The sequence below is a fragment of the Aptenodytes patagonicus genome, chromosome 3 (genome assembly GCF_965638725.1).
Source record: "Aptenodytes patagonicus chromosome 3, bAptPat1.pri.cur, whole genome shotgun sequence".
NCBI lineage: Eukaryota > Metazoa > Chordata > Aves > Sphenisciformes > Spheniscidae > Aptenodytes > Aptenodytes patagonicus.
The window spans coordinates 11,263,773-11,274,815 of NC_134951.1; the positions used below are offsets into that span (position 1 = coordinate 11,263,773).

At 58.3% G+C, this 11,043-nt stretch overlaps 1 protein-coding gene across 1 annotated transcript; it reads right to left on the reverse strand.

Moving 5' to 3' along the window:
• Positions 1-6,282: 6,282 nt before the first annotated feature.
• On the reverse strand, positions 6,283-10,251 carry GDF7 (growth differentiation factor 7). The gene is made up of 2 exons (XM_076335424.1): positions 9,915-10,251; positions 6,283-7,205 (listed from the first exon to the last, which is right to left on the reverse strand). The coding sequence occupies exons 1-2, from the start codon at positions 10,249-10,251 to the stop codon at positions 6,283-6,285; spliced, it is 1,260 nt and encodes a 419-aa protein (XP_076191539.1).
• Positions 10,252-11,043: the final 792 nt, after the last annotated feature.

Consider the following 11,043-nt stretch of genomic DNA (forward strand, 5'->3'; position numbering starts at 1 on the left):
AGCTGGTTTTGCCATGGAAGATATAAACCACCTTATAACAAAATTCAAGATGTCACATACACCAGCCTGGTGGAACATATCACTCTTTTACCAGTCATTAATTCAAAGACAGGGTCCTGACCATCAGCAACACCCCATCCATGGGACAGTTACTCCCCAACTCCTCTCCCCGCTGTGTTTTCATGGAGGACACGCTGCCGGCGGTGAGCACACCGCTACACTCTGCTCCTGCCATCCAGCGTCCCCATTCAGACTCCACGTAGCCATAAAGGGATCCCCAATGCTGGGGAAGCTGCTCTGATGCCAATGGCACACACATGCCATGTGCTGGTCATGGTGACTTAAAAGAAGAACCACACCGCTCTCAAAGACCAGAGCTTGGTTTTGCCCACGCGGGTTTTCCTGCTCACTCACCTCCCCAGAGAGTGATGTGAAGAGTGAAAAATTCACACCACAACTCCGGTTTCACCCAGGACAGGGGACACAGCAAGCAACTTGGTGGAACTGCCCAACCAAGGTCCATGTGATAGCCCTTCGGTCTGACCATCTTTCAAATCCAGTGGCACAGCCCTGTTTCGGGTGACAACCCCTGACCAATAGCCAGACTCTCATTGCCGTTGCCCCACGCAGGTTTTTTTTCTCCCTGACACATGGCCATGCTGCCCCAATGCCAACAAAAGACAAGGCACTCGTATTTCAGGACTTGCTACACGCTCGGCAGGAAACCATGACATTTCCCACCAGGTTTACTCCAACGTGAGTATGAGCTGGTCGGTGGATTGGCATTTATGACATATCTGTCACATCAACATATGTCATGTGGTTTTTGATGTGAATCAATAGATGCTACTATCACAGACAAGCACATCAAGCCGAAGCTCACGGCAAAACTCCTGTTAAGTCTGGAGAGCAAAGCCAAAGCCAAGGTGCCCCAAGGTGCTCCACTCCATTTGCCCAGCTGCAGGCCCATGGGACCCGCATCCCCAGGGCATCCTAAGTAATGCTCCAGCCTCCCTCATCTCTTCCCTGCAAGAAGCAGCGCTGCAAACAGCAGTGCATGTGTCTGCTGTTACGTGGGGGCCAGCACAGGTGACTCTCTCTAAACACACACTTTTGGGTTTGTGGGATAAGGGCTTAAAACTGCCAACGGTAAAAGGAGCTGCTTGTTTTGCAACGGGAGTGTGACCGATAAATCACTGCAGACCTACTCAATTTTCTCCAGTAGCGAGAGCTGTGTAATCAAGACGTGAGTTAAAATCCATATGGTGCAAATACACACAGAAGTCACTGGCACTCAGACTTCAGCAGAAGGCTCAAGGCTTGGGGGTTTGCTTTGAATCAGAAGCGGTGCCTTTCCAGTCTTTTCCTTACAGGTACACCAAGCATCAACAAACAGCCAAAGAGGACATGGCTCCATCTGCCAGTGCTGACCAGAAAGTAAGGCCACTGGGATCAATGCAGCTATGCCAGGATGAAGCTGCTGCGAGCCTGAAGCAAGCCCTTTTCCATATGAACATCCTTCTCCCTGCCAGAGGATACTCATTTCACTTCTGCCACTGGATTTGAAGTATGAAGTAAAAAAAATAAAGGGGGGGGGGATGTTAGATGATCCCCTTATTTTAAGAGAATTAAAAAACAATTATTCCTTAAAAAAAAAAAAAGGGAAAATGATAAAATCTGTGTTTCTCGGGAATTATTTCTAGGCCAGAAGCACCCTGGTCATCAGGCAATTAAACAGAGCATAAAGCCATTTTGCTTCTGACTGTCCCTGCTATGGGACTCCACTGGACAGCAGGGTTCAGGACACAGTGCAGGCAGTGGCTTAAGCACAGGCTTTAGTCTTATAGACGTCAAGGAGCCCAAGGCAAAGCACAGGCACCAGTCCTGTCCTGATCGTGTGCGCTTCCCCGAATCGCAGCCCCAGTGCTTTCAAGTCAAATGGGATCGCTCTGTGAGTTTCCCTGCTCCTGCGCAATTACGTTCCCATGTAAGAGGGGAGGGAGCCAGTTAAGCGTAGATACGTAGTCCTTTTCAAATGCTTAATATTTCTAGCTTCACTGTAATTATAGCCTGCAGATAAAAATGGTGCTGAAGGTCAAACAAATCCTCCAGGAGAATATACTCTGCATGGAAACTGTTTTTTTACCTGGAAAGGTTGTATAAATACTGCAGATTGAGAACCTATAATTATCCATTAAAATTGCTCTGAGTCTACTGAATTCACGTGTGTCCATGTTCAACTTCTAGTCTCCTATTTATAATGTTTACATATGCCCAAAAATGAGCTCAGGCAAGAGGCAACTGATCAGAAACACATTTTTTCTGGACCGTTTCTGTGGCATTAGAGGGTGATGCTCTGCGGAGGACCAGCTCTGGGGCTGGGGCACTGGGCTGGGCTGTGCTACTGCCGTCCTGCAGCCGATGCCCTGCTTACCTGCCTCCAAAGGCAGGATTTGCTCCTCCATGCCCTTTGCAGACACATCCCCACGTTGCTCCCCAACACGGCAGGGCTGCAGCATCTCAGCCGTGGGAACCTCCCCGTCCAGGAAAGGCTTTCGCACCCCACTGGGGGCTCAGCACCTCCATTTGCAACTGCTCCGACGACTGCATCCCAAGCCTAGTCCCACTGTTTGGGTGCAATCCCTGAATCTGCGCGGGGGCAGAGAGGCAGCCCTCGCTGCCAGCACATGGGGATGTGAGTCCACCCTCATAAGGGAGGACTGGTGGCTTTTGCTCTGGAAATACTCCTCCGGGAGCAGTGAGCAATGTGACTGCCGAGTGCTGCAGCCGATACACTTGCCCAGGGTGGCAGCAGCACAGTTACCCACTGAGAGCCCCAGCCTGGCTCCGCTCCAGCCTTGCCCTGCTCATACGCATCCCCCCAGAGCAGACCTAGGCAGGGAGCAGCCCTCCCCTGTCCCCTTTAGAGATCTTTCTCCGGGGCAAGGGGAAAGAGGGTCCAACACCATCCTTTGCCCTCCTGTTGTCCTCTGGAGGTTGTTTGCCCAGTAAAGGAACAGATAATCTCTTAAAAGAGGGGCTGGCATGGGTATGAATACAAAGGGCCACACTGCTGGCAAGGGGCTGTGCTGGGCTCACCCCAGGGGGCTGAAGTTTGCTCTCCCACCCTGGGTGGGCATGGCAAGGGTGGCCGAGGGGCTCCTCGATGTATGCACACCCTCTCTCTCTCTGCCAAAAAACAAACATGCCTGTTTAGGGAGAGGCACCTGCAGCCGGGAGAGCCAGGACTGGTTCCCGCATGGGCAAAACCACAGACAGCATTGCTGCCAGCAGCAGCCTCTGTGCTCTCCCCGAATCCTCCCCATCCTCGTTTATTGTAGCGATCCAGGCTAGGAAACTGCAGCGACTGAGCCACAGCTTTTCTTGCCAGGGCTAGCGAAGCCGTCATGGGGTTCAGGGCAGAGCCCCAGCAGCGCACAGCACCCCAGCACTGGGGTCAGGGTAAAGCATCACGAGACCCAACCCGTCACCCTGCTCTCCGTCGGCCACCTCCAGACCTGAGGTGGGTGACGTCTGTCGTCTGTCTGTCCGTTCCTGGCAGCTGTGGCTGAACAAGAGTCACGAGAACTGGGGGTCACTGGTGTCGGCACCCCCTCAGACACAGTCCTGCAAGAGCAGGTCTCAGGCCACCCGCTCGGATGAGGCTCACAAGAGCCACCAGCCAGCAGGGACTGCCAGGAGCTATATATATCTTGCCTGGATTTGAACTGCCCACGAACCTCCACCACAAGTATTTGGAGGAAGGGGAGGGGGTAAAAGAAATGAAAACATTAAAAAAATTGTCTCAGCAGTGAGAAAAACTATCAAGCAACCAACAGCGATTGAAAAATGAGGTACTTCGAAAGCTTGGTAACTTTATAAATGACGCGGTGTTTCCAGAGCAAGCTGCTCCAGCGCTGCTCGTGCCAACCTCCTTCCCTCAACCGCCTGCTCCCGCTTTTATCTGTGCTAAAGCCGAAGGTCAGAGGAAAGCTGTGAGCCCTCCTTCCGACCCCTCCTCACCCGCTTGCTGCACCTCGCCCCCACAAATGCCAACAGTGAGAAAACCCACCGGCATGGACCTGCTCCTTCCTCTCCCCCACTAACCTCCACCTTAGAACCCCCCCCCCGGGTAAGGGTACATCGCACTTAATACATATTTACATTCACGCTGAGGTAGGGAGCCGGATTTTCCTCTCAGATACACAGATGTAAAGCCAGAGGAGCTCCACAAGTGTCAAGGGAGTTACACGAGACTTATGGGTACCATGTTCACCCCCCTGAGCTGCCGCTGGCTGCAGCCCGAGGATGCAGAGCAGACCTCAGCGAGGCGAGGATGGAAGGAGGCTGGGGGGGGGTTAGCCCAGCGAATATATCACTGTTATTGATGTGCACGGTTTACTCCCTGCTGATGTACTGTTTTCTTGGGGGGAGGGGGCTGTTGGACCCTCACCGAGGCTTTCCTGACCTTTGAAATCGTTTGGATCTCGGTAGAGCTCTTTGAGGTGACCCCCTCTCTGCCCTGGCTTGGCTCAGATACCCCTATGAAAACACCCCTGCAATGGAAGATGACTGGCTTCATACAGAAAAAAAAAAGTTTTCCAGCAAGGGTTTATCTCCCAAAAGCAAACTACCGTTGCTAATGAGCACTGATGTTTACACACCAAAACCTTGACTGCCAGTAAAAAACAAACCATCAAAAGCAAAATCTGTGCAAATACATCTCTGGTCTAAGCCAACCCAGCCACGAAGCCGAAGTTTGGTACCAAATGCCACCGAGGTGCAGCAGAGATGCTTCCCAGCATCCAAAACACACCTTGGCATGGATGCAAGGCTGCTCTGATTTAAAGGCATAATTTATACTCAGCTCCTGAGTTACTAAAATCCTGTAGCCCTTTCAGCATGGGTGAAAGCGCCCCACTTTACGTAGCAGTCTCCGAGGGTGGCATTCAGCTGTTTGCATGGGAAATGTCCGTTCCCAGCGGATCTGGGCTCCCTTAACGGTGGGGAAAGGCAGGCGCTCCGGGGCTGGAACTCGCTGGGAAATTGGTGCCAAAGGAAGGTATGGTGGAGCTTAGCGCTTTTATAGAGATTATTTTGAAAAAGAAGAACCCGAGTGAAATGGCTCTTCCCCGGGGAACTTGGGACCTTTGCTTCTCTCCAGACACACTGGGGACGGCTGTGTGACTCACGGGCTCAACACTGGGTGCCCAGTGTGCCTTGGAAATGGGGTTTTGTGCAGGAAAGGGAGGGGACCCACCGGCTGGTACCTCCTGCAGGACATCGGCAAAGGGTGGCAGTGCCCGTGCCAGCGCTTCAGACCACGCAGAGCCATGACATCCCCACCTAACACCTCGCAGGGCTGTTCCCATCTCCATCGAGAGCACGAGCTCTACTTCAGACCTGACTCTCGCTTTAGCCTCCAGTTATGGGGACCATCCTTCCTGTCCCCAACGGCAGACTCACAAATCTCTCTGCACTGCAAACGGGCCTGGACCAAATGATTTCAACCTCCCATGGCCACGGGTTCTCCACCCCCTGCCTTCTCCTGAGGATCCCTCGTTTTCCCCCCAGCAAACCCAGGGCAGTGATTTGAAGGCAGACAGAAAAACTCCTTTAACTCAAAGAAAAGAGCATTCCCACCTCCCCTCCGTCCCACCACCGCAGCCCGAGGGAGATGCTGGCCCGACCCCTCCGCGCTGCAGCCACTGGTCCATCCCCCCCCCCAGGTCGCCTCCCCCACCGAGACAATTTTGGCCAGACATTTTCCAAAACCTTTGGGAAAGAAGATGTCAGCTCGGCTTGGGCAAACCAAGCAGATCAGGCAGAGCTCGGAGGCTGAGCCAGCATCCCCTGGGGGCTCTGCCGGGCTGTGTGCCCCCCCCTCCCCAGGGGGGAGCAGACAAGGCACGGAGATGGGGACAGCTCCGAGCGGGGAGCCCAGCCTCCCGCCACAGTGCATCATCGCTGGCTGAGCCCCAGAAAACCCAGCATGGGTGGTGGGGGTCGTTCTTTCTTTGGGAGGGCCTGGGGGGGGCCAATCTACAGCCTCGCTGTCTTGGGGGGTACCCCCCATCCCTCCCAGGCTCATGCCCAGTGTGACCCTGGGAAGGCAGGGGACACCTGCTCTGAGCTTGGCTTTTGGAACGGCACACATCAAAATGTGTGTGTGTATATATATATATTTTATATATATATATATTTATATTTATATATATAAAATGGGGCAGGGCTGCTGAGCGGGGCAGGGCAGGGTGGGGAGGGAAAGAGCTGCAGAAATTGCTACCTGCAGCCGCACGTCTCCACGACCATGTCCTCGTACTGTTTGTAAACCACATTGTTCCCGGAGTCTATGTAGAGGATGCTGATGGGGCTGAGCTTGGAGGGCACGCAGCAGCTGGGGGGGGTGGACTCCGGATCCATGGAGTTCATCAGGGTCTGGATGATGGCATGGTTGGTAGGCTCCAGGTGGGAGCGCAGAGGGAAGTCGCAGACCCCCTCACAATGATACGCCTCATAATCCAGGGGGGCGATTATCCAGTCATCCCAGCCCAGCTCCTTGAAGTTCACGTGCAGGGGCTTCCTGCTGCAGCGGGTCTTCGCCTTCTTCCCGTGGCCTCTGCCCCCAGACCGGGCGGCGATGGTGGTCCGTCTCTTCCTCCGCTTGGGGTGTGCCTCCTGGCCGGGATCGGGGGGCTCCAGGAAGGGGGGGCTGCCCAGGGCCTTGATCTTATCCCGGATCTCCCTGAAGAGGTTCTCCTTCCTCTGGGTGCGGGAGAAGGCCACGAGCAGGGCTCGCTCATGGGGCTGCGGCCGGGGCTTGCTGAACCCCAGCTGCCGGGGGGGCAGGAGCCGCCCCGACTGATCCGAGACGATCCTCAGCAAGAAGCACAGCAGCTTGCCAGAGGGAGATCTCTCCCTCCCATCCCGCAGGGCTTCCCAGACATCAAACACCTCCCATCTGGAGGAGCCTGCATCCAAAATGTCTGCAGCCCTGGAGTCCAGCAGCCGGGGCTCCTCGCCATCCCAGCTTGGGCAGGTGGAGAGGAGGAGGTGGTGGAAGGTGCCTTCAGGGGACAGGGCCAAGCTCCGGTTTTCGGGGAGGGCACGCAGGACCCGCAGCTCCGCGCCCATCACCTCCTCCGCCTCAGGCAGGCTGGAGATGTCAAAGAGGTATCGCTGCTCGGGGGCGGACGGGGAGGCATCTGGAAGAGATAAAACAAAAAATAAAAAAAAAAGGGGAAAAAAAAACCAACCCAGGAAGCTGAAGCCAAGCTCTTATTACGGAGGCGCAAGGGACACAGAGCTAATGGGGGAGATCATTGCCTTGCAGCAATGCTCGCTGAGCATCCCAGCGGGGACACAGCCTGTGTGCCCTGCATCCAGGAGCGTCACCCTGGCTGGAGGCACCAAAAAAAAACCTGGAGGAGAAGGCGGAGAAGGAGGGAGGAATCAATTCAAACAAGCGGCTTCTATCAGCACTCTTCCCGGCATCCCGAGGTGGCTTCTCTGCCTCCTCCCAGGTGCTTCAGTGCCCCCAGCTGCACCGCTATCCTGCATCACAGTTTTGGCATGGAAAGCCGCATCTGAACCTGTGCGGCACAGTCCCATCCCCAATCAGCAGGTTGTCACTGATTTCTTCTGCCCTAAGTGTCGTCGTTCCCCCAGCCCCAGCCATGCCAAATAAAATGCTGTGAAAAATCTCATTTTCCCTCGCAGGCAGGCACAGGCACACACGTCAGGGACGCAGACGCTGTGCCTTGGGGTGTCTGATAGAGGCACTCCTCACAGAAGCTGAAAGTGAGCCCAGCTTGAATTCGTCACTATTTTCGGTGGATCCAAAGCGCAAACACAGACTTGTGCAGTTTCTGGCACTGATTAAATATACTCGATGTGAATTTAAAAAAAAAAAAAAACAAAGGAGGTGGGGTAGGGGAGAAGAGCTGAATGAGTTCCGGGAGGGTTGTTTTTTATTTTCCCACTCTCTAACAAGAAACCTGATCTGGTCATGCTGCAAACATTGCTGCTGTGCCCGAGCCCCCCGACCCGCTGCCGGCAGAGCCCAGCCCGACGCCCCCACACTGCAGCCCACTCCCGCGGGCAGCGCCGCCGGGCTGCAGCCTGCACCGCCCTCCGGGTGGAAAGATTTCTCTCCCCGTCATTTGTTATTATTATTATCATCATCATCATCATGATCATCATTACTATTACTATTATTATTTTAAAAGCCGATCTAAAATTCCGGCGAGGAGCCGATAAGGAGATCCCTTTGAACAGTTCATCTGGTTTCGTTTTGCGCTGGAACTTCCCAGGACCTGTGGCTCAGTTTTCGCCCGGCTCTCCCAAGCCGGGCACTGCCCACCCTCCCATCGGAGCATTCTCCCCCTGTCCCGCCTCGCTCTCCCGCCGTTTCCCCACCAGCTTTCAGCAAAAAATCTCCCTTGCAAAGGCTGCCGGCAGGATACGGCCCCTGCTGGGTTCGGGTTTGGGGATGGGGCTTGTGTATGGGTTTGGGGATGGGGTGCGGGAGGCTTCGGGGGGCTCCGCACCGCCAGCCGCGGCTCTCCCACCCCGGGGCAGCCGGCGACAGGCACGGGAGGAGGCTGGGGCTGCTTTTCAGCTTGTCTTTTCATTTTATTCGATCGGGATGTTTTTTTTTTTTTTCCCCCAGCCGAGCGAACTTCGCCGGCAGGACGCAATGTATATATATACATATGTATATAAAAATATATCGTTAAGTGCGTACACGTGTTTATTTGATTATTATCATTAGATCCGCGGGTATGAAGGGGGCGAAAGAGGGGGGAAGAGGGAGAAGGGGACCGCGATGCCGAGCTCAGCCGGTTTCGGAGCGCCGCGGCAGCCCGGGGCTGAGCCGCCCCCCACGGGGCACCGCGACGGGCCGGGACGGGGAGGGAGCGCGGCCGCGCTCCCTCCCCGTCCCGGCCCGTCGCGGTGCCCCAGGGAGTTTTTCGGGCTGCAAAGGCTCTGGCGGGGCTTCTCCCTCCCGGTCCCGGGGATGCTGCACGGAGAAGCTGCCCCCAAACTGCGCCGCACGCCCCGGCCCCCGCTGCCGGGCAGCGCATCGGGTGGCGGGAGGTCCCGAGAGCTGCCCGCACCCCTGCCCGCCCCGTCTCGGCTGGGCTGCACCTCGCACCCCGTCCCCAACAGCATCCCCAGCCCCGAGCGTCATCCTCGACCCCGACTGCATGCGCAACCCCATCGCCATCCCCGACCCCATGCTCACGCACAGTCCCATACTTATCTCCCTCGGCAACCCTTTTCCCCAGCTCCAGGCACAACCCCTTCGCTATCCCCATCGCGACCCCAACCCCACGCCCACAAACAGCCCCTTTCCCACCCCGTCCTCATCCCCATTCCCCGTGCTCGAACTCATGCACAGCTCCATTCCCGTCAAACAACTGCTGCACGGCCCCTACCCCGTTAAGCTTCATCTGCATCCCCATGCGCTACCCCATCCCATGCAACCACTCCGTGCTCAAACCAATGCACAGCCCCATTCCCCAACCAACGCGCAAGCCCCATCCCCACGCACAACCACGCACAACCCCATCCCAGGCACAACTCCGCGCTCAGAGCAACGTGCAAGCTCCATCTCCGCGTGCAACCACGTCCCCAAACCCATGCTCAAAGTAGTGCACAACCCCGTCTCCATCCCCAAACCCATGCAGAAGCCCGATCCCCACACCCATGCACAAGCCCGTCTCCATCCCCAAGCCCATGCACAAGCCCCATCCTCATCCCCGAACCCATCCACATCCCTCCCGCCCGACGGCGGGGTCCCGGCGGGGCAGCCCGTCCCCGGCTCCCCTGCCTCACTGCGGGCGTTGCGCTGCGCGGCGCGGCGCGGCGCTGCTCTGCGCTGCGCGGAGGGACGCGCGTCCCGCACTCACCGCTGCGCGCCCGCTCCGCGAAGCCCGTCACCGTGTCGGCGCGGCGGCCGGGTGCGCGGCGGGCGGCCAGGCGCTGGTAAAGGGCCACCATGTAGTGGTGCGGCACCACGGTGCCGTTGCGGAGAGCCCCGTCCCTCCGCGGCGGGGAGGAGAAGGGGGAGGCGGCGGCGGAGGAGGAGGAGGAGGAGGCGGAGGAGGAGGAAGGCGCGGCTGCCGAGGGTCGCTGGGGAGCGGCCGCCGACGGGCCGCGCACGGCGGCGGCCTCCAGCCCGCGGCGGAGGCGGCAGGCGCCCAGCAGGCAGAGGCAGAGGGCGGCGGCGGCGGCGCGGAGGCGCATGGCGGCGGCCCGGTGCTCGGCGCTGTGCTGCTGCCGCCGCCGCTCCCCGCCCGCTTTTGAACATCGTCTTCGCCCGCCGCCGCCGCCGCCGCCGCCGCCGCCGCCGCCGCCCGCCGCCGCCGAAGCGCCCCCTGCCGGCCGCCCGCCCCCCCGCCGAAGCGCCGCCCGCGCCCCGGTCCCCGGTCCCCGCCCCGCCTCCGCCTGCAGGTGAGACACCCCCCCCGGGCCCCCACCCGCCCCCCGCTGGCCCCCCGGCCCCGCGTCGCGGGGGGCGCCTGCCTCTCCGGTGGGGGGCACCCGCACCCCTAATTTGGAGGGGAGACCTCCGTCCCGTAGCCCCTGTGCTGCGGGGGTCACCCCAACCTTATTTGGGGGGGGGCGACACCTCCGGCCCTTATTTTGGGGGGCAGCCTTCGGTCCCCGGTCAGAGGGAGGACACCGCCACCTCTATTTGCAGGGGGCCCATATTTCGGAAAGGGGAACCCCCCGCCCCATATTGGAGGGGGAACCTTCACCCCGTATTGGGGGGGGGGGGGTCACCCGCCACCCCGTATTGGGGCGGCGGACCTCGGGTCCCATACTGGAGGCGGGGCAGCCCCGGCTCTGTTTTGGAGAGAGGAACCGCCACTCCACATTTTGGACGGGACCCCCAGCCCCATATTGGAGGGGGACCCCCGCCCCGGTGTCGGAGGCCCCCGCTGTGCCCGCGGGGGTGGTACCGGGCGGCGGGGCCGGGCCGGGAGCGGCCGGGGGAGCGCGGAGCGACCCGCTGCGGGGCGGCCGCGGGGGCCC

What these genes read in the sequence shown, in the direction of transcription:
- GDF7 (XM_076335424.1), bottom strand. Translation starts at nt 10,251, where the DNA reads ATGCGCCTCCGCGCCGCCGCCGCCGCCCTCTGCCTCTGCCTGCTGGGC. An exon ending in CGCGGAGCGGGCGCGCAGCG is followed by an intron (nt 7,206 to 9,914) that starts GTGAGTGCGGGA and finishes TATCTCTTCCAG; the next exon opens with ATGCCTCCCCGTCCGCCCCC.